This window comes from Mandrillus leucophaeus, unplaced genomic scaffold (assembly GCF_000951045.1).
Source record: "Mandrillus leucophaeus isolate KB7577 unplaced genomic scaffold, Mleu.le_1.0 Scaffold36, whole genome shotgun sequence".
NCBI lineage: Eukaryota > Metazoa > Chordata > Mammalia > Primates > Cercopithecidae > Mandrillus > Mandrillus leucophaeus.
Window position 1 is genome coordinate 315,114 of NW_012103809.1, and position 27,288 is coordinate 342,401.

The window sequence follows — 27,288 nt, forward strand, 5'->3', positions numbered from 1 at the left end:
ATCCATATGGATAAATGAAAATGTGGGGCCCTGCTCTGTTGCCCGGACTTGAGTGCAATGGCACAATCTCAGCTCACTGCAGACTCCGCTTCCTGGGTTCAAGCAATTCTCGTGATTCAGTCTCCCGAGTAGCTGGGACTATAGGCACACACCGCCACACCTGGCTAATTTTTTTATTTTTATTTTTATTTTTTATTTTTAGTAGAGACAAGGTTTTACCATTTGCCCAGGCTGGTCTCGAACTTCTGGTGGCCTCAAGTGATGTGCCTTCTTGGTCTCCCAAAGTGCTGGGATTACAGATGTGAGCCACTGTGCCCGTCTTGTGTTTTTGTTTTGTTTTGTTTTGTTTTGTTTTTTTAAGAGACACGGTTTCACTCTGTCACCCAGGGTGGAGTGCAGCAACGCAATCTCAGCTCACTGCAGCCTCAATCTCTCAGGCTCAAGTGATCCTTCTGCCTCAGCTTCTCAAGTAGCTGGGACCAAGGTGCACACTGCCACACCTGGTGTTCTTGCCATGTCGCCCAGTCTGGTTTCAAATTCCTGGGCTCAAGCAATCCTCCCACCACGGCCTTCCAAGTGTTGGGATTACAGCATGAGCCACCGTACCCGGCCAATGGGTTCTCCAAGGCCACATTACCTTAGGCATTGGGATACTTACATGCAGGTGCCCACAGGTGCCTGAGGTCTCACATCTACCCAACCCTCTCTACCTCCACACCCAGGCCTCCACCAGGGGCCAAGGGGGCTGCAATCACTAGGCAAGGGCAGGGGGTTGAGTGGCCAAGAACCTGTCCCAGGGAGGCAGGAGAGAGAGGCAGGCAGGACCACACAGGAGCTGGGGCTCCCGGCACCCAGTGCACACTCCATTGTCCCATCAGAGTTCACTGACAAATCCCAGTTCGAAGATAATATCATAAAGAGTTTCATGATGGGGCCCTGGAAGCATTGAACTCCAAGCACAGTCCCTTGCCTGAGTGTGGGGCTCTGGCCCCACAGGGGTCGTACTGCAGGAAGCCAGCCCTGCCCACCTCCCTCAGCTCCTTGGTCCTGTCGGGTCTCCCTGCTGACCCCATGGCACCACTGCACCCTCCTGTCTGTGGGGCCCCCTCTGTCCCCACCTAGAATTCTGTTTCCATACCAAGGACACGGTTGCACTTGTTATCTAGTATCAGCACTAGGGAGGCTCAGTCAAGCCAGCGCTAATGGTGGGTTTGGTGTCCTTGGGACTTCTCCACCTAGGGCCTGTGCCAAGGCTGGTCCTCAGTGCTTGGTCAAGAGTGGCTCTGGCGGCTCTGGGGTGGTGGCCCCTGCAGCTCAGTGCCCCTGCCACTCACGCTCACTGGATGGGGGACGACACCCTTCCTCTCAGCTCAGGGTGGATGGACCCCAGAGCGCCGCCCAGCCAGCCAAGTCTCCCTGCCCCTGCCCTGCCCTCCAAATGGCCCAGATCATACCCACTGCCTTTCTTTCCTAGCTCACTGCCTCCACCCAAGTCACCTTCTGTCCTGACTCCCAAGGGCTTGGGTCCCACTGGGGAAGTCGGGAGGAAATGGGAAGCCTTCCTGACTGTGAGTGAGGGCAGGAGGGGAGGTGGGGTCAGAGAGGGCACCTGGAGGGTGGCAGGAGAGAGCAGGAGGGTGTGAGAGAGGTGGCAGAGGAGGGGGTACAAATAAGAAGAGAACACCATCATTGTTTACCAAAACTGAATTACACCACGCCAAGTTTTCCTGTTATGTATATATTTACTTATTTATGTATTTTAGTGTGTTTAGTTGAGGTAAAAAAAAGAAGCAAGAAAAGTGTTTGCAGATCGGCTTTATGGCGGTGAGCTTTGCAATCATCTCTGAAAAAGTTGGGATAGCCTGGCAGGCAGATGAGAATCCAGGCTTGCTGGCGTATCCAGATGACTCGGAAGGAAGACCCCAGACGGGGAGTGGCGGCACTGGGAGCAGGAGGCTCCTGGTCAGGCTGTCGGTCCATGTTTACCCAGCAAATATTTGCAGGCCCTGAGCTCAGCAGGGGAGGAAATCTCAGGCAAATGAGACACAGACTCTGCCCTCCAGCCGCTTAGGAGAAAAAAGCTGAGAAGGACATTGTTAAATGGAGTGGCAAGCCCAGAGCATCAAGGGCATTTGGAGGTGGGGGGTACTGCTGGTTGGGGACGTGTAGACTGACTTTACAGAGTGAGGCCCCTGGAAGGATTTCTGTAGGTTGCAGCAGGCTGGAGGAGCGTCGCTGGCCCGGGGCCAGGGAGAAGCTCAGGGCACAGGGAGGCTGGCCACGGGGTGTCCCATCACATCAGAGTGGTGTGGGCTGTGGCTGGAAGGGCACGCGGTCCACTGGCTGACATGCCGCACAGCGGACCGTGAATAGATGCAGGAGCGAGTTGGAGTCAGGAGAGCTCTGAACACTTGAGTTCATTTCCTGCTGGAGGTGGGAGCCATTGAAGGTTCTTGAGGGCATCTGTGAGTGCATCAGAACTGCAGTCTAGAAATGTCCTAGCAACAGTGTGAGATGGGGAGCCAGCAGAGAAATTATCAAAATAGTCTAGGCAAAGGTAATGAGGGCCAGATGTGGTAGTGTGCACCTGTTATCCCAGCTACGTGGGAGGCTGAGGCAGGAGGATCACTTGAGCTCAGGAGTTTGAGACCAACCTGGACAATGTAGCAAGGGCCTGTCAAAAAAAAAAAGGAGTTGGGGAGAGAAACAAAAGGTAATGAGTGTTTGAAGTGGGCTGTGGAGGAGAAGAGCAATGGAGAGATCACATTTGGCTCTACTTGAGGAAGGAAGATTGCAATGTGGACGCAGTCAAGCTTTCAACATTGTCACTGGAAATCGGGGGAGGTGGTGCCATGAAGGATGCCAGGGAAGCCAGGTGGAGAAGGCGGTTTGATGGAACACAGAGATCATGGGTTCTGTCTTGTTGGAGGTGTCTCTCAGAGGTCTTCAAGTGACAAAAATTCAACTCAGAGGCTGGGTGCATTGACTTATGCCTGTGATTTCCAACACTTTGGGAGGCCGAGACAGGAGGATCACTTGAATCCAGGAATTCAAGACCACCCTGGGCAACACAGTAAGACCTCCATCTCTAAAATAAATAAATAAGCTAGGTGTGGTGGCACATGCCTGTATCCCAGCTACTTGAGAGGCTGAGGTGGGAGGATCACTTGGGCCTGGGAGGTTGAGGCTACAGTGAGCCATGATGGCATCACTGCACTCCAGCCTGGGCAACAGAGCGAGACCCTGTCTCAAAACTAAATAAATAAATAAACAAATAAATAAATAAATAACTCAGATCAGCTTCTACAAAAATGAGAATGGGTTAGCCCACATTGACAAAAAGTCCAGAAAGTGACTTTGGTTAGATGCAGGTCCACCAAGGCTAGTGTTCAAGCCCACTGTGTTCCATTTCCTGGTTCTGCTTTATTTCTCAGGGAGGGCCCCTGCCAGGCATCAGAGTCGCTCAGCTTATGTGCAGCCAGCTTGGCGACTACAGCTGCTCGTCCCAACAAGAAACCAGGACTTCAGGCTGGTCTGAGGCAGGTGCCCACCTCTGGGTCACATGCCATTCTTGAAGCAGTGGGCAAGTCAAATATCCCCACCCCTCCTGCACAGAAAAGGGGAGGATCCCAAGAGGGGAACGTGGGGGCTGCCTGCAGGAGGAGAAGAAAGACTTGTGGGTCCACTGCAGACATCCAGGTGGAGATATCTGAAGCCCAGGGGTCGGGTAAGAGCTACAGCCAGGTTTGGGTTATTGTGGGAAGAGCCATAGGAGTGAATGAGATCAGGAAAGGTGGCGGGGGCAGGGGAGCCCTAGAGACCTAGGAAAGAGACAGACAGGCTGGAGAAGAGTCAGGGGACAGTGGTGAGACGCTCAAAGAGGAAGTGGGCGAAAACAATGTTGCCTAAGAAGAGGGAGCCCAGTTCCCTGAAGGCGTGGGTGAAGACAGGCCATTGGGCTGAGACGATGGGCAAAGGGCACGGTGTGGGCAGAACTGGTTTGGGACCCAGGGCAGTGGAAGAGCAGAGCAGTTCTTGCTGAGACCAAGGGACAGCAGAGCTGAATGTCCGCAATGCATTACCCGCTGCGCTTTGCAAATAAAATGCGGACTGTGCAAGAAAGCGTGACTTTCAGTGTCTATTCGTGTCCAGGAACAGCGACCAGGGCAAGTGCTGGAGTGCGCCAGGCGGGGCGAGGCAGGGAGGGACTGGAGGCTGGGTCCGGGGGGAGGAGTGGCCAGGGAGGAGGGGCGACCCAAAGGCCTCCGGAGATACGCTGACAGAAGGTAAAAACAAGGAACAAAGCGAAACCACACACAAGACAGCAGCATGGAGTCCAGGCCCTGCCCTCTGCAGCAGCTGCAGCGCAGGGGCTCTGGGGCTCTCCCTGCTGTCTGTGGAATTTCCAGGCCAGCGCATCTGACTGGCCTGGCCTGGGGCAGTGGGTGGGGATTTGGATGTTTCCAGAGAAGGGAAGATCGCGGTGAGCTCCGCAGCTCCAGAGGGGTCGATCCCCCGACAGAGGGAGGGGTCGTGGGCGCCACGTGGCAGCGCTGAGGCTTGAGTGCTGGACCGGCCCAGCGAGGAAGGTCCCAAAGGCAGCTCTTCTCCCCAAAGACAGGCCTTGCGTTTGCTGGGCGGGCTCCCCTCCCAGTCCTGCTTCAGGTAGAAAAGGGAGGAAGGTGCCGGACCAGCTTGACCCGGTCTCCGCAGGGGCAGAGCGAGCAGCACTCCTTACCTTCGGCCTGCAGAGCCCCTCAGGCAGCAGGGAACCACACATTCTCCTGCCCTTGGAAAAAGTTGACCCGCTTCACAGTGAAGCCTGAGAAGCGAGGTGAGGGCGGCGGGGGGATTTCGATGGGACTTGCAGACGCCTGTCTTCTTCCCAGTGCCCACCGAGGGATGGTGACGCTAGGACAGCTGAAGCTGGCACACCACATCTGATCAGTGTTCCTCAAGCACCTCTTTGTCCATGCACTCTCCCTGCCCAACACCTCCACCGGCCTCTAAGTCTTGGAGAATGACATCCAAGCTCTGCTTCGCGAACAGGCCCAAGCCCACCCTGCCTCCCAATTGATCCGACCATGCCCACTGTCTGTCACCCTGTGCAGCTACGCCCTGTGGTGACCACGCCCACAGACGACCTCAGCCCTGGTGACCACGCCCACGGATGGGCACAACCTTGAATGGCTCTGCTCTTGATAGTCACGCCCCTTGTAGCCCTGTCCTGTGATGGCCACGCCCACAGTGAGCATGCCTTCGGGTGACCACTCTCAGACACCCTGGGATCCAGCTGCCCTCACACCCCCAGGGCATGCCTGGGCACACCTGTCCTCTCTTTGGTCCTCCCCTAAAATGCCCTCCACATCCTAAATCCTTCTTCCAAACCCCGTTCTGCTCCTTCAGCCTCACCACCTCCTTGAGGCCCCCCGTGACTACCCCAGCTCTCTGGTGTTCACTCGCTTGGTGTTCACTCACCATACATCGGATGGAGTACATTTGCCTTTTTAAAAATAAGCTGCGCTGTCTCCACGGCTAGATTTTCAGATCCTGAAGGATAGGATGGAGGCAATTATTCTTTTTTGCGTACCATCCAAAACTTAGCCCAGCACCAAATACCTTTTAGCTATTCAGTCTATGTCTCTCCCTCTCTTTTTTTTTTTGAAATGGATTTTCTTGTTCTGTCGCCCAGGCTGGAGTGCAGTGGGGTGATCTTGGCTCACTGCAACCTCCGGCTCCTGGATTCAAGCGATTCTCCTCCCTCAGCCTTCCCAGCAGCTGAGATTACAGGCACCCGCCACCACGCCCAGCTAATTTTTTGTATTTTTAGTAGAGACGGGGTTTCACCACGTTGGCCAGGCTGGTCTTGAACTCTTGAGCTCAGATGATCCACCCGCCTCAGCCTCCCAAAGTGCTGGGATTTCAGGTTTGAGCCACTGCGCCCAGCCTGGCTCCCAAGAGCTTTCTAATGTGCAAGGAGGGCTGGGACTGGCTGATCTAAGGGTACCCCGGGAGTGCCGTTATGTGGTCAGCTTCTGGTATTGGGAGCCAAACAGTTCCAGTCCAAGTTCTCACCCCACTCTCTGTGTGCGATCCGGCAGCCCTGGGCCTCAGTCATCTTCATCTCCCACATGGGTTTAAAATGCCCACTGCCCAGAACATACAGTCCCCGCAGAGCTGTAGATGAGTTGGAGCCCCTAAAGCCATAGCCCCCAATCCTCCCTCAGCACTTAAGGCCTTCACTGAGACACACCCTCAGTCTGGGTCTCAGGCTGAGCCACTGTGCTCAGCCAAACATTTCTTTCTCTTTCTGTCTGTCCTTCCTTCCTTCCTTCCTTCCTTCCTTCCTTCCTTCCTTCCTTCCTTATTATTTTTTTTCAGATGGAGTGTCACTCTTGTTGCCCAGGCTGGAGTGCAGTGACACAATCTCAGCTCACTGCAACCTCCGTCTCCTGAGTTCAAGTGATTCTCCTGTCTCAGCCTCCCAAGTCTCTCGGATTACAGGCGCCTGCCACCATGTCCAACTAATTTTTATTATTTTTAGTAGAGACGGGGTTTCGCCATGTTAGCCAGGCTGGTCTTGAACTCCTGACCTCAGGTGATCCACCCGCCTCGGCCTCCCAAAGTGCTGGGATTACAGGTGTGAGCCACCGCGCCCGGCCCAAACATTTCCTTTTCTAAGAGGCCGTGGGGTGTCCTGGATCCGGGCAAAAAGGGCAGTTCAGGGCATGGGGCCCTTTGAGGCGACGTCCTTGTTGGCCGGTCTTGGTACTGCTGCTCACCTGAGCCCGGAGAGTGGACCCCAGTCTTGCAACATTCCTCCAGCCCGCTGCCCACGACAGGAGTGCTGCCTGTGAAAGCCGTGGGTCCCGTTTGTGTCCCAGAGTGTTGAACAAGATCCTCGTACACACCATCATCACACTACGTGCCGGGAAGGCCGCAGCATTCTGGGACTGGAGCTCAGTTTTTTGTTTTTTGGTTTTTTTATTGATACTAGAGAGAGGCTTAGACACTTTTCTAATTCTAAGAACCTGCTTAGAATTATAAAAACTAAAGGGGAAGGGGCTTCGCGTATTTTCAGGAGCTTGGGGGTTGCAAGTGTTCCATGTTTATCTGAAGATGAAGTTAACAGGATCATGAGGTCAGGAAGCGCAGCTTCAACTTCAGATGGCATCTCTGACGTAGTGTGCGAAGCCTTTCTGCGCACAGACAGTCAAGTCCACAGGAAATCCTGTCTGCCATACGCTGAACTGAGTCTCCCCGAAATCCACATGGGGAAGCCCCCACTACCTCAGAACGTGGCCATATCTGAGACAGGGCCCTTACAAAGGTAATTCAGCTTCAGTGAGGCTATCAGGCTGGGTCCTAATTCAGTTTGACAGGTGTCCTTATAAGAGGAGCTTGGAACACAGACTTGGAGGATGCGGCAGGAGGAGACGCCTGCAAGCCGAGGAAAGGCCTGGGGGAAACCAGCCCTGTCGAAGCCTCCCTCTCAGGCTTCCAGCCCCCGGACTGCAAGGCAATCTGTCCGTACTGTGTAAGCCCCCAGACGGAGGGCTTTCTTGTGGCATCCGGCCCTGACCAGTGCACTGCCCTGGTGGACTTTCTGCGTGTTCCTGATACGGCTGACAGACAGGTGGATGACGACGGGGCTTCTTCATTATGGAGTCTCATGAGATGCTGCGGGCACAGCACACAGGACAGTCTCCATCAGCACTAGGGACCGGCACAACCATCGCAATGACAACCCTTCTCTTAATTCTCACAGGAGAATGGATGACCCCAGGTCCAAGGCCTGTGCTGGACAAGTTATAAACCGAATCCACAAATCTTCGCTGGGCTCCTGCAGTACCATACCAGGTGTGGAAAGCGCTGCCTTAGTCACGCTGGCTGCTGCTCACATTTCTTATTTACTTATTTATTTATTTATGTAGAGACTGAGTCTTGCTCTGTCATCCAGGCTGAAGTGCAGTGGTGCAATCTCGACTGTCTGCAACCTCCGCCTCCCAGGTTCAAATGATTCTGGTGCCCCAGCCTCCCGAGTAGCTGGGATGACAGGCACCCGCCATCATGCCTGGCTAATTTTTGTATTTTTAGTAGAGACGGGGTTTCGCAATGTTGGTCATGCTGGTCTCGAACTCCTGACCCCAAGTGATTCGCCCACCTCCGCCTCCCAAAGTGCTGGGATAACGGGCTTGAGCCACTGTGCCCAGTGTGGTTCCTACATTTCATTAAAATGTCTTTATAGAATTCAGAGAAACAAGAAAAGTTATGGAGTTTTTTTGGGGAAAGACAGGAAATTCCGCTGTCCTAGAGCTGGACAGTGTGTCTTGAGTTCTCTTTGGGAATATTTATTCATCTAACGGGGGTTTCTCAACTCTGGGTGCCTATCTGTAAAATGGATGCTACCAGTTTATCTGTCCAATTTAACGGCAAAATGCCTATGAAAGACAGAGTACGAGGGCAGAAGGAGAACAAGGTGGCACAGTCCCTCTCTCCCACCCACTAAACTCTGTGACCTTGCTTAGAGGGTTGGTATTGTATTGGGAGTGGTGAGGGGCTGGACAGAGGAGCTCTTGAGGCCCCTTCCAATTCCCCTGTTCCTCTGATCAAATAATAGGTTTGCCAAGTTCCCACACCCTGGACTCTCCTGTCAAGGACCAGAGAGTCTGGGAGCTGTGCCGCTTATCAATTTAGTGCCATGCGGCTCCAAATTCATCCTTCATCGCCTGCTTTGAGCAAATGGACCTGGCCCCTTTAGACATTTCCTTTGTGTGCTGACACGGTGTTAGGTTTTGTCAGAGGCAGCAGTGGTAGGACATGGCCAGAAGGTTTTTCTTCCTGCCCTGTGTGCCCACTTGGCTGACTCCTGCCATGCTGACGGACCCTCCAGCTCCAGGCTCCTGCAGTGCGTGGTGGTCAGCAGCACCCAGCAGCTTCCTCCATCCTCTTCTGTGGCTGACTTCCTCCAGGAAGGCACTTCCGTTACAGGAACAGCTTAACTCTGGCCACCCAGAGCTGGATATCCAGCAAGTCCCACTGCTGTGGCACCAACAGCAACTTCTCAGCCCTCCGGCGACTCTGGGCAGTGCTCTCTCAAATGAGGGCTCAAGGTGGGGAGGAGCGGTTGGACGAGAGGCTGTTTCTTATAGCTGCTCTTCCTGGATGACTGGAGTTGACGTCTTACTAGCCAACCCCTCACTTCTCTAAACCTGTTACAGTTATGTCAAATTTCCCCCATTCAAATTCATATGTGGTTTCCTCTCTTGATTGGCACAGCGTTGGTACCATGTGCAGCTGCAGCCATAGACCTGCGAAGATGAAATTTGGAAGCTGGTTGTGCCTTTGGGCTTGAGCACAGTGCTGAGCTCCCTGCTGGTGGGACATTGGGTTCCTACTGGGAACAGACTTACCATCCTGTGTAGTCTGCTGATACATGATCACCCCTAGATCCAGGACATGACCAAGCCCCAAGGGTGATGGCAGCACAGCCTTCCAAGAGACATCTGGGGTTTCCACCTGTGACCTTGGGAACACCGGAAGCATTTCTGGGTGCTGGAATCAAGGCACTGCATGGATGCCCAGAAATGCTCCTAAGTGGCCTCAGAGTCATGGGTCTCTGCCGCACCGTTTAGGAGACGGCATCACCCTGAGCAAGGGACCCTGCCGGGGACCACTGGGCAGCGTGGCCCAGGCTCACCCATCTTCAGATCGGGGCACTGGGCATCTGTCACATGTCCAGAATACCATACCATTGTCGCAGAAGGCTTGAAACCGACGATGGGCACACAGAGGAGAAAGGCACAACTGGTCAAATCAAAGCGCTTCAAATATTGCGACTGTCCCAGCACCTCAGTCTCAGGAGAGCCAGTGGGGGCTTCCTTCAGTCTGGCTGATTCCTCACCTCTCTTCAATCCATCTCTGTCTCAGAGGTCCCTGTACCGGCATCACCCATCGGGGAACTGATTAGCAAAGCAGTTCTGGGCCCTATTCCAGGTCGACTGACTCAGAATTTCGGGGCTGGAGCCCAGTAGTCTGTATGTGGACAGGTCCTGCAGGCGACTGTGCTGTGCGGTGAAGTGCAACAATGACTCACTTACGTGCCAGGGGCGAATCCTGGCAGGCCCAGCCTGCAACTCACTGAATGCACCCCCATCCCCCCCGCTGGCTGACAGGGGCTCACCACCCGCCCCCAACACACACAGTGTTAATCTTTGAATTCACATGTAGAGCTTGTTTTAAAACGCAGGTTCCTGGGTCAGCTCCCTGAGATTCTGCTGGAGTAGGTATGTGGGTGCGTTCCGGGTGGTTCTGATGCGTGTGGCTCACAGGTTGAGGGTGCGATGCCTCTCTCCGCCTGTGACTGTGTGTGCACGTGTGTGTGCCTCTATCAGGTGGCAAGTGAGCACCGCGTCTCCGCCCTCTCCCATCTTCACCTCAGATGCGGTGCGCCTCTGCTCCTGCTGCCTCCCAGGTCCCCTGTGTCCTTCTTACCTTTACCTTGTTTCAAAATCCCCACTCCCATTCTCAAAGGCTCAGTTCAAAGATCCCGCCTCCTGAAGCCTCTCACCCTCCCCCCACTCTCACCCACCACCCGCAACGTGTTCTTGCTGCAAGTCCATAGTATTAGTTATGGGCCCGGCTCGTGTGAAGACAGGCAGGGGCTGTCTTTTTCAGCTGTGACTCCCCAGAGCCTGGCACTCAGCAAGAGATTCATACTTATTTGTAGGCCTTTCAATTCAATTTATTTCCGTCTAATTTGATTCAGGGCAATTCAACTCCATTCACGTCAGCACAAGGAAAGAGCGCTGCGGAGCCCACAATGGGCACCAACGCACAGACAGCGGCCTCAGGCAGCCCGGCTGGAAGGAGCCCACTGGTCTCACAGAGTGGCACTGCTTGGCCTGGGCACCGAGCACTCCCCGCGCCTCAGGCCTCTCCAGACATGCCCCCTCCACCGCCCCTCCTGAGGACGCTCATCTTTGAAAATGTCCTAAGACGGAACTGGAAGCTCTAAGGTATGCGTTGCAACCATCACATGGCAGGGGCTGGCGGGCTTCACGCAGAGCCCCCCGTCTTGTGGCCTCAGTCACCATCAGCGTAGTGGGTGGCGGCAGCTGACCCAAGGGGCCGACTGCATGGGTCTCACGGTTCAGCCAGTCCTTGCTGGTGGGACCTGCATCCCCATCCTACTGGCTGGGAGTAGAACTGGTTTCCTGGGAAATCACCCATAAACAGCACACAACAGCTGTTCTTCAGCCACAAAACCCTCGTGACACAGCCATGCCCAGGGGTGACTTCCCAGAGCCATGGGTGGAGCACCCGGTTGAGTGGGCTGCTGCTGTCCTAAGTTTCACAAATTGCAAAACGATGCAGAAAAGATGGCGGGTCTCCAGGAACAGCTGCTCTGGGGGATGTCCTGAAGCAGCCACGGTGGCAGCGCTGGCCTTGCACCTGGAGACCGCGAGGCGCCCGAGCTGCAGAAGCGGCCAGATGTCATCAGTGCGTCTCCCTCCTCCGGCGTCTGAAAGAGCAAAGGGAGACAGTGACCTCCTGCGAGGCTTCCGGACGCCCCTCCAGGCACTTCCTTACTGGTGCGCGAAGCGTGTGGCTGGACAGAGGCAGCAAGGCGCGGGGCCCAAGACTCTCTGCTACTCTGTCCGGGCCAAAGAGTTCCCACGATCAAAGACCCAGAGACTCTCCCCTCACACCCACGCACCCTCCCATGAAGAAACACATGGAAAAATCGAGGATGGGGTTCAAAGTTGCTACAACAGGTCCATTTTGTGATTCCCCAAAGGAAGGATAAATACCATGCTTTTTTCTTGGGATTTGATCAGACTTGCATGCTTTCAGTGAGAATCTGGCATAAAAAGAAACCCCAACATTTCGCCATGCTTCACGAGTAAAGCAGTGAAAGCCGCACACGAAGACTCAGCTGGAGAGATTTGGAGGGTTCTGCTTTGTCACTCAGTCAGCTCCCAAATCTCACTCATTCTTTCTTTCACTCAACGTATCTTTATGAAGTGCCTACTATGTGCCAGGCCCATAGGAGCTGGGGCACCGTCGTGAACAAGATGAGGCCCCCTGAGCCTTGCAGTCCAGCGGGGGAAGAGACACACACCAGGATGGCTTGGTCAGTGCAGGTGAGGCACTGTAGCCAGGACTCGGGTGAGGGGACAGACACCTACCCTAACTGCGGGTGCCTGCGGGGGTCTACACAAGCTTTCTTAGAAGAGGGGTCATGAATATGGAGGTTGTAAAAAATAAATAAGACCCCACCGTTCCCAAGTCATCAGTATCCACATCACCAGTCACAGGCCAACCCAGCAGCACCATGTGGCCCTGGAGATGCTGAGCTAGGAAGGCCAGAGCATTGCTGCAGGGCTATTCTTGCCAAAAAGGCAGAATCTGAATGTGATCCAGGGGAAGGATCCCACAAACTCTCACTGGGGTACTCTCTGCAAAACAACTAGCCTGCATTCTTTAAAAATGCCAGGGACGCTGAAAGAGAGGCTGTTCCAGAACAATGGAGACCAAGACATGACAACTAAACGTACTACGTGATCCCAAACCAGGAAACAAAATAGCCGTCAAGAGGCTTACTGAGACAATTAGTGAAGTCTGAACACAGCCTATAGTTTAGAAACCATTGCATAAATGTTAAATTTCCTGACTTTTATAAACGTAGTTTAGTTATATAAGAGAATGTTTGGGCCGGGCGCAGTGGCTCACACCTGTAATCCCAGCATTTTGGGAGGCCAAGGCGGGTGGATCACCTGAGGTCCGGAGTTCAAGACCAGCCTGACCAACATGGAGAAATCCCATCTCTACTAAAAATACGAAATTAGCTGGGTGTGACAGCACATGCCTGTAATCCCAGCTACGGGAGGCTGAGACAGGAGAATCGCTTGAACCTGGGAAGCAGAGGCTGCGGTGAGCCAAGATCGCGCCATTGCACTCCAGCCTGGACAAGAGAGCAAAACTCCGACTCAAAAAAAAAAAAAAAGAGAGAGAGAATGTTTGTTGTTAGAAGGTAAACACTAGTGTATCTGGGGGAAAGGGGACGTGGTATGCCTGCAATTTACTCCCAAAGAGCTCAGAAAAAAATACATATGGGGGGGTGTGTGCATTTGTGTGTGGTGAAATGCTAAGCACGATCTGGGTGAAGGTGAAGGGTATAGGGAGTTTCTTTATACTATTTTGAAACTTTTGTGTAAGTTTGAAGGTGGCAGAGTGTCTGGGAGAGAGGGCAGCCTGGGCAGGCAGGAGGTGGCACCAGTGTGGTGCGCACAGGGAGGGAGCTGCCGGGTTAGAGTACAAATTCACAGGAGGACCAGTGAGACAGAAGGGCCAAAGGGCAGGCAGAAGCTAATGGTGGAGAACTTTGTCCTGATGGCTGTGGGGAACCTTTAGGGGCAGGAGAGAGCAACAGGGTCAGAATGCCATTTGACAATGACCACAGAAGCAGCTCAGGTGGTGGGCTGGAAGGGGACTGGACTGGCAGCTGGGAGAGTGGGGCAGGGCTCTCGCAGCACTGCAGGCAAAGGCAGCACCGCACCCACAGGGGCAGCATATGGGAACCAAGAGCTTGCCACATATTCCCAAGGCCCAGAGCAGGGTAGGGCCACAGAAGAGCTGGATATAAGAGACTGTTAAGAGGCAGGAGGATGGAGGGGGTCTGCAAAAAGGGAGTTTCTTCTGGAAGTGATGGCACCAACGGAGACAGGAAATACTGCAGGAGAAAGTGGTTTAGGGGGCTGGGCGCGGGGGCTCACGCCTGTAATCCCAACACTTTGGGAGACCGTGGCGGGTGGATCACCTGAGGTCAGGAGTTCGAGACCAGCCTGACCAACATGGAGAAACCCCGTCTCGACTAAAAATACAAAAAAATTAGCTAAGCGTAGTGGTACATGCCTGTAATCGCAGCTACTCAAAAGGCTGAGGCAGGAGAATCGCCCGGGAGGTGGAGGTTGCAGTGAGCCAAGATTGCGCCATTGCACTCTAGCCTGGGCAACAAGAGCAAAACTCTGTCTCAAAAAATAAAAAATTAAAAAAAAAAAGAGAGAAAAAAAGTGGTTCAGGGAAGGAAAATGATTGATCCCCATATGGCGTTCCGGGTGCCTCTCGGGTACGCGTGTTTGGCTGGATACGTCTGCCGCTCACTGGAGAGAGTGGGGGCACTCCTGGGGCCAGCCTACCCACGTCCATATCCTGGCTACCTTGCTCACTAGCGGGGCGGCCTTACCGTTCTACATATACCTCAATCTGCTCAGCTCTAGAATGATATTATAACCTATCTCAAATCGAGAGCGGTATGAGTGCACACAAGCCAAATGCTTTGAGGAGTCTCAGGTCAGAGCTCAGTGCTCAGTAAGGGGCAGCACCCCCCACCCATTTCAGGTGGCCTTGCAATTATCAAAGGGTGAGAAGTCCCAGGAAGGGGGCACGGAACACGGCCCTGGGCAACAGGAGCCTCATCAGTGACAAGCTCCCCCCGCCCTCAGTGTGCTTGTGCCGTCCGGCCACATGGCTGCTCAGGGACATCGTGGCTGTGAGCCATGGCTTGTCCTGGATGACGGTGTGCAGCGTGGTGTGGGAGAACCGGCAGCACCTGCTAAAATGCAGACTCCTGGGCCCCAGCCCAGTGTCAGAGCCTCTCTGGGGAAGGCATCCTGAGCCTTGCACTTCAAGGAAGCCCCACCCTTTACTAAACCCCCAGTCTCAGGAGCAATTCAGCCTGCAAGTGCCGAAGAGCAGGAAGGAATTGCTGAAGGAATGCGTTTTTGGAGGGAGAGAGCTAATGGCAATCATTTCCATCTTTTATCTCAGGTCATCACTTGGACCCTTTAATTTACATAACTCAATAGACTCTGTAAGGTTTCAAGGAGTCAATTATCATCTTAATAAAGGCAGTGTTTCCTTGAAAACAAAATTGCTCTATGGAAATATATTTCCATATATATATGTATTTTTTTTTTTTGTCTTTTTTTTTTTCCTTTTTGTGGAGAACGGGGTCTCGCTATATTACCCAGGCAGGTCTCAAACTCCTGGGCTCAAGCTATCCTCCCGCCTCTGCCTCCCTGAGAGCTGGGATTACAGGCGTGAGCCACTGTGCACGGCCCAGGAATGTATTTTTCAAAAGACCCATGTAGGTTGCAGGATGTTTTACCTTGGCCTGGATAACATGATTTTTGACAAAGAAAGAAGTGATAGCTCTCTTCCAACATTTCAGGTGCAAGGCCACCTGAAATGAGTGGGCGGTGCTGCCCCTTACTGTTGTAAGGGACAGAAGGCAGGTTTTTTTTTTTTTTTTTTTTTCTAAGAAGATCTGCAGAGCAGAACTAGGACATCAACAGGGAAGTTGATTTAGGTTCAAGGAGGAACTAGTATTTGAGCTGTCCAAAGGCTGGCCACCTGGCCAGGCAGAGGTGCTCATACAGGTGGTTATAGAAGAGGGTCCTGCATTGGGTAAAGAGCTGGAGGAGATGACTCTTAAGATTCTTTCCAACTCGAACATTAAGTAGAAGATGAGAGGCCTCTACCAGAAGTTCACAGGGAGGAGTAAGTTGCTGACAGTGGTTTTCAGTTGGCTGACAAATAAACACGGCTTATGTAATGAGGAAATAAATACTCTTAGTGGTGAAAATTTGAAGGCTACTCTGTGCCAGGCATCGGGATCAGCTTTTTCTTAACATGTAGAAACTTTAAGAAGTCAAAACCCTTGACATACAGCAAGGACTTTATAAATATTCCTAGGATAACTAATAACTGTAGTTACTATTATCCCCATTTTACAGATGAAGAGACAGACTGAGACAAGTGACTTGCCCAAGGTAATCTAGCCATTGAGTGGGTAAATTTTGATTCAAACAAGGGCTAATTCCAAGAGCTATTTTTTTAAATACGTAAAAAACTAATTTTTAAATTTTTTTGTAGAGATGGGGTCTTACTATATTGCCCAGGCTGGTCTCGAACTCCTTGCGTCAAGTGATCCTCTTGCCTTGGCCTCCCAAAGCGCTGGGATTACAGGCTAGGATTACTGTTGGAGCTACCGTGCCTGGCCTCCAACCGCTATTCACCATCATACTATACTACTGACTGTCCAGCCACTGAAAATACTTGATTTGTTCATCTGAAACATCCTGTGTGTATACGTGTGTGGACACGACAGAGGCAAAGTCGAGGGGTGGCCAGCTTTGTCCTCAAAGACTGCTCCATTTGGGAGGCAAGGTGAATCTGGACAGCACATGTTGGGCGTGGTCAGGCAGCTCTACAGGTGACCCGCCGGCTTGCCTCACTGCATTCATCTTTCTACCAACACAAACCATTCAAATTACTTAAAAAATCCGAGATTATTTCATTGATGTCTTAGCAAAAGCAGCATTTTTCGTTTCATTTTAGTTCTGGGGTAGGGGTGGAGCACAGACTGTTAGGCTGGTTGGAGTAGGGGGTTGGCTTTAGGAGAGAATGGTTCCTAACAATCTTGCCTTCTTCCCAGGCTTCTCCAGCTTTCTGGCAATACCAAGGGGCAGACCCGGGAATGGGTTGTTCAGTCACTGCTGTACCGTCCGTGAGCGGCAGAGGGCAGCAAAACACACTCATCTTGATGGGCATCAAGGGAGCCCTGGGATAACCAGGTATGCTTTAAAATGTTTTCACATCATTTAGGGAACTTTTGCAGAGGAGAAATACTACAGATTTAAAATTATGAAACCAAAAAAACACAGACATGAGTAATTACTTATTCCCTTATGAGGAACTTAGAACCAGGTGTGGTGGTTCACACCTGTAATCTCAGCACTTTGGGAGGCTGAGTTGGGAGGATCACCTGAGGCCATGAATTTGAGACCAGCCTGGGCAGCATGGCGAGACCCTGTCTCTACTAAAAATACCAAAAAATTAGCTGGGCATGGGGGTGTGTGCCTGTAATCACAGCTACTTGGGTGGCTGAGGCACAAGAATTCCTTGAACCTGGGAAGCAGAGGTTGCAGTGAGCTAAGATGGCGCCACAGCACTCCACTCCAGCCTGGGCAACAGAGCGGGACTCTGACTCAAAAAACATAAAAGTGGGCTGGGCGCGGTAGCTCACACCTGTAATCCCAGCACTTTGGAGGGTGAGGCGGGTGGATCACGAGGTCAGGAGTTCTAGACCAGCCTGGCCAATATGGTGAAACCCCCGTCTCCACTAAAAATACAAAAATCAGCTGGGTGTAGTGGCACCTGCCTGTAGTCCCAGCTACTCAGGAGGCTAAGGCAGAAGAATCACTTGAACCCGGGAGGCGGAGGTTGCAGTGAGCCGAGACTGTGCCACTGCACTCCAGCCTGGGTGACAGAGCAAGACACCGTCTCAAAAAAGAAACAAAGAAACAAACAAAAAACACATAGAAGTATACTTTCACAAATTCTTTTTAAAAAATACCTACATATAATTTAAAATAGAGATGGGGGTCTCACTATGTCAACCAGGCTGGTCTCAAAATCTTGGGCTCAAGTGATCCTCCCACCTTGGCCTCCAAAGTGCTGGGATTACAGGCATGAGCCACTCTGCCCAGCCAACTTTTACAAATTCTCTTTTTTTTTTTTGGAGACGGAGTCTTGCTCTCTCACCCAGGATGGAGTGCAGTGCCACACTCTTGGCTCACTGCAACCTCCACCTCCTGAGTTCAAGCAATTTTCCTGCCTCAGCCTCCCAAGCAGCTGGGACCATAGGCGCCCACCACCACGCCTGCCTAATTTTTGTATATTTAGTAGAGACGGGATTTCACCACGTTGGCCAGGCTGGTCTCAAACTCCTGACCTCAAGTGATCCACCTGCCTTGGCCTCCCAAAGTGCTGGGATTACAGGTATGAGCAACCATGCCCAGCCTACTTTTATAAATTCTTAAAGACATAGCTAGTCTCCTGACGTGAGGCACTACTCAAAGGGAGCCTGAGCAAATAGTTTTCCTTTGGTCTCTTTCCTCACAGTGTTCCTGTGGCAGCTTTTGTGTGCCTGTGATGTTATGGAGTTGTTTCCACTGGGAATTTGGCAACTTTGTCATGTGATTAAGGAGAAAATAGTTAAGGTTACAATTCACTCAATTTAGGAACCAACTTTTTATTTTGAAGCTACAGCTGTGATCTACTGTTTCACTTCCCTTTATGGAAGTCACCTAATGGAATTTCACAGAAACCATCTCTAGCAACGCCTATGCACTTGCTTGCCAGTTTCCGTTAAGTTTTTGTTTTAGTAAACGCTTCCTGGTTGAGCTGCAATGTACAACCAAGATGCCATTTCAACTTCTCAAGGTGCAGCAGTCTGATCCATAACCCCGCAAGTTCCCAGCCAGAGATGCATGCATCTGTGAACCCAAAGCATGCCAATTCAACCTCTTATCTTCTCCCGGCTGTCCAGTGAATGGTGCCCTGGAGAAAGAACCTCAGTAAATGAGGGAGATGGCATCATCACATGAAGGCTCTGGACACAAACCTGTGTCCAGCTCTGCCACTTAATGGTTGAGGAATTTCTGGCAAGTTATTTCACCTGTGTTCAATTTCCTTATTAGAAAAATGGAGACATACCTACTTCACAGTGTGATAATTAAATAATTCACATGAAACACCTACCATGTGTGCCAGGTCCTGTTTTAAGACTTGGTGAGCTGGTGACAAAATTCTTGCTGTCATAAGCTTACATTCACAAGGGGTGAGTGACGGGCAATGGAAGGACAAGGTAACTTCTCTCTGTGTCTGTGTGTGTGTGTGTGTGAGAGTGTCTCGCTCTGTTGCCCAGGCTGAGAGAGACAGAGAGAGAGAGAGTGTCTCTCGCTCTGTCGCCTAGACTGGAGTGCAGTGGCACGATCTTGGCTCACTGCAACCTCCGACTCCTGGGTTCAAGTGATTCTCCTGCATCAGCATCCCGAGTAGCTGGGATTACAGGTGCGCACCACCACACCTGGCTAATTTTTGTATTTTTAGTAGAGATGGGGTTTCACCATATTGGCCAGGCTGGTCTTGAACTCCTCACCTCAAGTGATCTGCCCACCTCAGCCTCCCAAAGGGCTGGGATTACAAGCGTGAGCCACCATGTCAGGCCCAAGGTAACTTCTGATAGTGGTGAAGATAATGAGAACAGAGCAGGGTGTGTGGGGCCTTCCATGAGGGGAGTTGTCAGGAAGACTAAGAGCAGGGAAGATGGGGGCTGAGCCCTGGGCAGAGGGGATTACTGCCAAGGCCCTGATCCTGGACAAGCCTGGCAGGGTAGAGGATGTGGAGGTGGCTGGCCAGGAAGCCTGGAGGGCAGCACAAGAGGGGCAAGGCAGGGAGGGAGAGATCCTGGAGAGCCCTGCAGGCAGTGGTGGAGCACCGATGGTCACCTAAATGTCAGTGGAAGCCAGAGGAGAGTTTCCGGAAGGGAAGAGTCAGGATCTGACCGAGTGGCTTGGACTCTTGTGGGCATAAAGCCGGAGAGGCAAGGGAGTGCGGCAGGAGTGGCTGCACTGAGCACTGACTGGCACCAACTCGGCAGCAGAGAGGAACTCATGACTTTACAAATAGCAAAGAGAAAGGCTGAGTCCCTGAAAAGGAGAAATACTTTCAAGGATTTTCTATTAAGAATCTTGAGGCCAGGCACAGTGGCTCATGCCTGTAATCCCAGCACTTTGGGAGGCCGAGGTGGGCGGATCACGAGGTCAGGAGATTGACACCACCCTGGCTAACACAGTGAAACCCTGTCTCTATTAAAAATACAAAAAAATTAGCCAGGCGTGGTGGTGAGCGCCTGTAGACCCAGCTACTCGGGAGGCTGAGACAGGAGAATGGCTTGAACCTGGGAGACAGAGTTTGCAGTGAGCCCAGATCGCGCCACTGCACTACAACCTGGGCGACAGAGCGAGACTCCGTGTCAAAAAAAACAAAAACAGAAAAAGAATCTATCTTGTGCTGGGCACGGTGGCTCATGCCTATAATCCCAGCACTTTGGGAGGCCAAGGCGGGCAGATCATCTGAGGTTGGGAGTTTGAAACCAGCCTGACCAACATGGTGAAACCCCGTCTCTACTAAAAATACAAAAATTAGCTGGGTGTGGTGGCACATGCCTGTTATCCCAGCTACTAAGGAAGCTGGGGCAGGAGAATCACTTGCACCCGGGAGGTGGAGGCTGTGGTGAGCTGAGATCATGCCACTGCACTCCAGCCTGGGCAACAAGAGTGAGACTCTGTCTCAAAAAAAAAAATCTATCTTGACAGGGCACAGCGGTTCACACCTGTAATCCCAGCACAGCACTTTGGGAGGCTGAGGTGGGCAGATCACAAGGTCAGGAGTTCAAGACCAGTGTAGCCAATATGGTGAAACCCCATCTCTACTAAAAATACAACAATTAGTCAGGTGTGGTGGTGGGCACCTGCAGTCCCAGCTACTTGGGAGGCTGAGGCAGGAGAATCGCTTGAACCTGGGAGGCAGGGGTTGCAGTGAGCCAAGATCGCGCCATTGCACTCCAGCCTGGGTGACAGAGATACTGTTTAAAAAAAAAGAAAAAAAGAATATCTTGATTTTCTTTCACTATGTAGTGACAATGCATCCAAGTTAAAAAGTGGCTCAGTTTCTTTTGGGGCCACAAATAAGCTGTCCACAACCACTGGATTATTAGACTCATTGTAGGAGGCTCAGATAAATTTCACAGTTGCATTTATTGCTTCCATTATATATAGGCACATTACAAACATTCTGAAGAAGAAAAAAAAAAGCCCACCATCCTAACCAAAAACAGCTTTAGCATTTTGGTATATTTCTTTTCAGACTTTGGATTAATCCAAAGTTTAATACTGAATGTTTCAAGCATGGCAGAGAAGACATAATGCTGGTTCTTACTGCCCTAATATATTTTTTTCCTAACTCCTCAAGCTTGTTATGCTGTAGTATTTTTTATTCTTCAAAGCGTTTTTTCCTCTCAGCAGAAAAGGCTAAAAACATTATTAACTGGTAACAAAAACTGATTCTCCAGAGTTTGCACAGCCTCTAATCAAAACTTACTTTTTCTGTGAAGAACACGTTTAATTCTACTGCTTAGAATAAAATCTTGAAGGGAAAGAAATCTTAGGTGCTACTGACTTATTGGGTGGGTACACAGATGAGAAAATTAAATGAAGGATCCATCTCGGCTTCCTTAGAAATAAGCAATTAGAGTATGCAGTCTGTGCAATTACTGGGAATCGAAACTCAGTATGGGAGTGGGGGTGGGGGAGACCTTACTCACTCATACCTGTGTGGCGGGGAGTGTCTCTACGATCATCATTTGAAAAGCAAACTAGCGGACAGCCCAAGAGTGCCTGTAAAACTAATCCTAAACCACCTTTATTCTAAAACATCATTCTGTTACTTGAAATGTCTAAAAATGTGTGAACTTTTTGTTTGTTTTTGTTTTTGAGACGGAGTCACCGAGGCTGGAGTGCACTGGTGCAATCTCAGCTCACTGCAACCTCCGCCTCCCGGGTTCAAGTGATTCTCCTGCCTCAGTCTCCTAAGTAGCTGGGATTACAGGTGCCTGCCACCATGCCCAGCTAATTTTTGTATTTTTTAGTAGAGACGAGGTTTTACTATGTTGGTCAGGGTAGTCTCGAACTCCTGACCTCATGATCCATCCACCTCGGCCTCCCAAAGTGCTGGGATTACAGGCGTGAGCCACCGTGCCTGACCAAACTTTTAAATAATTTCCAGGAGGAAATTATGATCGAAATTGTGATATATATATTTTTTTGGCTTCTATTTTATATTCCTCATGCATCCTGAGACCAAGCAGGAATATGCACTGGTACTTTAGAAAACATGTTGCACACAAATATTTTCATGATCAGCTTTAATTTAAGGGACATGTAAATCAACAGATGCATTTGACAGGACAGCAGACTAGTTCAAGCAGGAGGTTAGACCAGTAAGAACAACCAAGACAGCAAAGTGCTCGTTGGCTTTACCGCACTTAAGAACTGACCCCCAAATAACAGAAACGTTTCTCAAATCTGCACAAGAATTTTAAGGATTCATGACCCCACTTTCATTAAATAGTTCCAGAAGATAACTAAATAACATTTTCAGATAGAACTTCACACTGCAGAAGTTTCATAATAAACAAACCTAAGATACGCTGACAGAAATCACATTGAGTTTGCAAGCATTAGAACTCAAATAGAAAACCCAAGACCTCCTGCAATAAATTAGAAAATATAAACAGAAATATTTTAAACGACAAGTATTTTGCCCCAACTAAATTCAGATTTCTTCAATGTTCTCTGACTTGTTAGATTTCAAAGTGAAGAGAACTGAAATCTCGTTTTATTCACAGCAGAGCCAAAATTGGAAGTCACTTATTAAATACTTATGTACAAAGCACCATACTTGGGGCTCTATGCAATTTCAGGTTGGATAAACAAGTCATAATGACAAAAAGTTAGACTGGGGAGACTGACGGAGAGAAGCAAGCACCTGTGATTTGTTGGTTTGGCGTTACAATAAACACGGTAAGTGAAAATGAGTCACAGGCAGTTAGAATGGCATTAAGGAAATCATTTAGGTCTAAAACTCAGGACTGAAGTGATCAACAGTTAACAGATGAAGCCATGAGAACCGGCACGCTCTGGAAAGGCTGCTGCAGAGAGCGGGATGGAGTCAGTCAACAGATTCCTCAACAGAAAAGGAGTGAGGAGCAGGGCCAAAGAAATGAAGGTGAACTTGGGGGGTGGTGTTCAATGGGTTAAATACACAAGTTGATACTGGGGAACTGAGGCTGAAGGAGGTTCTGGCAAGTGGGGAACCATGAGATCCTGACAGAGCAGGCTTTTGTGGGCAGAAGCCATATTAGAAGAACAGTTAAAGGAAAGCCTGAAATCCTGGCAACGAAAAGGAAGCCAAGAACATAGGAGATATTTTGACAAAGGGCAGAAGCAACAGAACAGGAAGTGAGGCAGGAGAACCACAGAGATGGAAGCTGGGAGGGTGTCCATGGAGACGGGCACAAGAGAAAATCAACCAGACACTGAGAAAGCGGCGGGAAGGAAAGGTTTCATCTGGAGAGAAAAGCCTCTCAAGGCTGGGAGGGACAGGAGCTGGTGACCATGAAGCAGTTCAGACTCAGCTCTGAGCCCCTCGTGGAGACCACAGGCGGCGCAGCAAAGTCCTCGCGGCAGAGCGAAGACCACGCGGCAGAGCGAAGACCATGGACGCACAGACGGGGTTATCCCTTGAAACCAGATCCGGGAGGCCATCAGTCAACAAGCCTGTGTGGTCACAGATGCTTACTGGTGGTTCCTGAAATGAGTATTTCTAGGCAGGGGGCTTCAGTATAAACCAGATGTGTGCTATTCGGGTGGACTTCAAGTAAGGAGTCGAGATAAAACACTTAGAGTGACCCTTTGGCCACTGCCCTATCTGCAGGCTCAGCCTGCTCTAGATCTGATTCCCACAGTGGAGGGACAGATGAGAAAAATACATAATCATCATGTTTTAGCCAGGAAAAGGCAACTTATGAACTGGATGACATATCAAATGCAAGGCCTTAACATGCATTCACTCTACTAAACTGCTCTGAAGAATTCAAAGGAAAGAAATTCGGTTCTCATGCGTACCAAGGACCAACTGCTTTGAATCTTCCACTGTTGATGGTGGCAACCGGTCCTTTTAGGAGAGCCATTTTCCAGACAGTCTGTACTTTTTTTTTTTGTTAGTAGCTTTTACTTGTTATTTACGTGTTTATTTTTTGAGACAGTCTCACTCTGTCACCCAGGCTGGAGTGCAGTGGCGCCAACCTTGGCTCACTGCAACCTCCACCTCCTGGGTTCAAGTGATTCTCATGCCTCAGCCTCGCGAGCAGCTGGGATTACACGCATGCGCCACCACACTCGGCTAATTTTTGTTTATTTTTTTTTGAGATCGAGTCTCGCCTTATTTCCCAGGCTGGAGTGCAGTGGCACGATCTCGGCTCACTGTAATCTCTGCCTCCCGGGTTTAAGCAATTCTCCTGCCTCAGCCTCCCAAGTAGCTGGGATTACAGGCATGCACCACCACACCCAGCTAATTTTTATATTTTTAGTAGAGATGGGGTTTCCCTATGTTAGGCAGGCTGGTCTCGAACTCCTGACCTCAGGTGATCTGCCTGCCTTGGCCTCCCAAAGTGTTGGGATTACAGGAGTGAGCTACCACACCTGGCCTTCTTTTTGTATTTTTTAGTAGAGATGGGCTTTCAACATGTGGCCAGGCTGGTCTCGAACTCCTGACCTAAAGTGGTCCACCCACCTCAGCCTCCCAAAGTGCTGGGATTACAGGAGTGAGGCACCATGCCCTGCCCAGACAGTCTTTATAAATGTGGCTTGACTCTGGAGTGTGATAGCAGAAAAAAATACAGGCAGTGTGTAGTCCCAGCTACTCGGGAGGCTGAAGTAGCAGAATGGCGTGAACCCCGGAGGTGGAGCTTGCAGTGAGCTGAGATCGCACCACTGCCCTCCAGCCTGGATGGCAGAGAGAGAGGCTACGTCTAAAAAAAATAAAATTAAATTTAAAAATAAAAATAAAAATAAAAAAAACAGGCAGTGCCTCAGCGAATATAAAATATCAAGCAAATCCTAAGTCTTGAAGCTAGAACCCAGGTGAGTGCACTCTGCACTACTGAGAACATGCTCCCTGCCGAAGGGCTCGTACACCTTATTCCAACCAAGCCGGAAACAGCAGCAGACCAAACCTGAGGAGTGGGTGCCTCTGCGCTCCTTGAGGCTGTTTCACTACAGATAACAAGGTTACCCAGGGCAGTTGTGAAGATGAAATGAGGATGTGTGTGACAGAGCAGAGCAGATGCTTGATGTACTCAATCTGAACACTACTCTTGACTACAGTATTTCTCACTCTTTCTAAAATGCCTTTAGGCCTTAAGCTCCTATTTCTATAAATGTTGGGTTGATGAGACTGAAATGGTTTCTGAAAAAACTGTTCAGAAATAGACCGATTTTCTTTGGGTGGTTCAGTCTGATGCTGAAATAAATTCCAAGATGATTTGCAAAAATAACATGAACCCCAACAACTTCACTGGGAAATACGGAGTCTCTTCAAACATGTTCTAAAAAAGAACTGGATGTGCAGGTGTAAGAGATTTATGACAAAACAAAGACTCCCCTTGCCAGCCTTATTACTCTGGTTCATCATTAAATCCAGTGCTAGCCATATTACATGCCCATCTTGAAATTTGCATCCTTTAGTTAAAAAAAGAACACGATTTAGCTTACATATGCAGAATTTAACTACTACCCCACCACATCAAAGTCCCTAAGGTACCATATACTCTTCCCCATCCCATGCTTCATGGGATGTTACTACAGTATGGTGCTTTACAGCGAAAATGAGAGCAGTCACTTACGTGGCTTACTGAGAGCCAGGCAAATATTCTAAGCAGCTACACACAGTAACTCCTAACCACCTTAGGAGGCAGGCACCAAAACCTGAAGCATCACACAACTAAGAGGGGATCTGGGATTCAAACCCAGGCAGCCTGACATGAGCGTTTCCTTTTTTTTCTCTTTTGCTAAATAAAAACTAGGTTTAAGGGAAGAATCATTTATAACAACATTGAATTAAATAAGGGTTTGTAGGTCAAAGAATTAAGACTATTTAGGGCAGACACTTCAAGCATCTCTCAATTCACAAAAGAGCACACCGAGACTCCAAGGATGAGCTGCCTTTGGTTAGTGGCTAGGGTACCGTCAAGACCCAGAGGTCTCCTAACTCGCATGCTAGCACACCACACCACCCCTTTGTTCAACCTCACAGAACTGCCAATGATACTAGCGTATCACCAGGAATACTTATGAACCATACTAACTCACATGGAAGAATGGCAAATGAAAACTGGCCCACATTTTCTTGTTCCTTCTTCAAACAGTAACAGGGTTCTACGTAATTGTGAACTAGAAGCTGGGTATGAAAAACAAGCCAGATACAGAGCTCACAGTCCAGAGGGAGACATGTCAACAAGGTGACAGACAGGCTGCTATGGCTACTGACAGAAGTCTACATATGGGATAGCAGGGGAACCAAAAAAAGGCACAGTCAAAACATCTTTGACTGCAATTTGGAGACTTTAAATAAGGATTATCCTTTCTACAGGTATACTGAACTTTCTTTTTAATGCCTCACTGTGCCTATTAAGCAAAATCCATAACATAACACACCAGACAGAAGCCTTACCCTGTGGGCCAGGCGCAGTGGCTCACACCTGTAAGCCAACACTTTGGGAGGCCAAGGTGGGTGAATCACTTGAGCTCAGGAGTTCGAGACCAGCCTGGCAACACGGTGAAACCCTGTCTCTACCAAAAATACAACAAAAAAATTAGCCAGGCCTCTGGTGCGTGCCTGTGGTCCCAACTACTTGGAAAGCTGAAACAGGAGAATCGCTTGAGCCCAAGAGGCAGAGGCTACCATGAGCTGAGATCATGCCACTGCACTCCACTCTGGGCAATACAGTGAGACCTCATGTCAAAAAAAAAAAAAAAAAAAAAAGAAAAAACATAAAAGCAGCCTCACCCTGTAATCTTAGTTCTATACTATCTGGTTCTATAACCCAAGAGCAGATACTTCACTCTCACCTTCAACGTGAAGACAGATCTTTCAATCCTTTAGAGCTTGAAAATGCAATCAACCCATTAAAATGTTTTAAAGACCATGATCCTGTTCATCAAGGAGACTTTAAAGATATGTGATTAACAGAAATTTAAAAGGGTATTGTGGGTAACTGAATTATCATAGATACAGTACAGCAAGTATATATGGTGTATTCATTACTGAGATGATTTGAACTTTCCATATTCTATATGTAACCTTGAGCAAGCTACTTAAATTCAGGTTTTGTCTATTCCATCTACAAAATGGGAACAGTATCACCTTCCTTCAGTGAGCTGTCGTAAAGGTGTGTGATATGATGACTAGAAAACCAACAAAACACAGCCCATGACTGATGTTTAATAAATGAGTTCCCTTCCCACTTTCTTAAAATGCAGCAAAGTGGTACCCAAACCTAAGAGCTATTATCCCTAAATAATTTCAAAATCTAAAAAAAGAAAAACCTTAGAACCTCAGATGATATAATTAATATAAAAGCCCAGGTTTTTGTATAAATGAAAAGGGATACAAATTCATACAGAATCCATTAGTAACATTCATAAGTGCCCTAAATAAATGACTGAGATGTTTGCAAGTCAGCTGCAAGGTGTTCTTCCTCCTCAAATATCCTCTAAGGATAAGCTTACAGACAGATAAACTTCACAATGAAACCTA

The 27,288-nt window shown here is 49.9% G+C and overlaps 1 protein-coding gene across 1 annotated transcript in view; it reads right to left on the minus strand.

The window, feature by feature from the left end:
• Positions 1-10,887: 10,887 nt before the first annotated feature.
• Positions 10,888-27,288, minus strand: part of SSR1 (signal sequence receptor, alpha) — a 43,882-nt gene continuing 27,481 nt past the window's right edge. Inside the window, exon 9 of the mRNA XM_011989617.1 lies at positions 10,888-11,524. Within this exon, the coding sequence (XP_011845007.1) occupies positions 11,500-11,524 (25 nt within the window). The 3' untranslated portion in view covers positions 10,888-11,499. The remainder of the gene's footprint in view (positions 11,525-27,288) is intronic.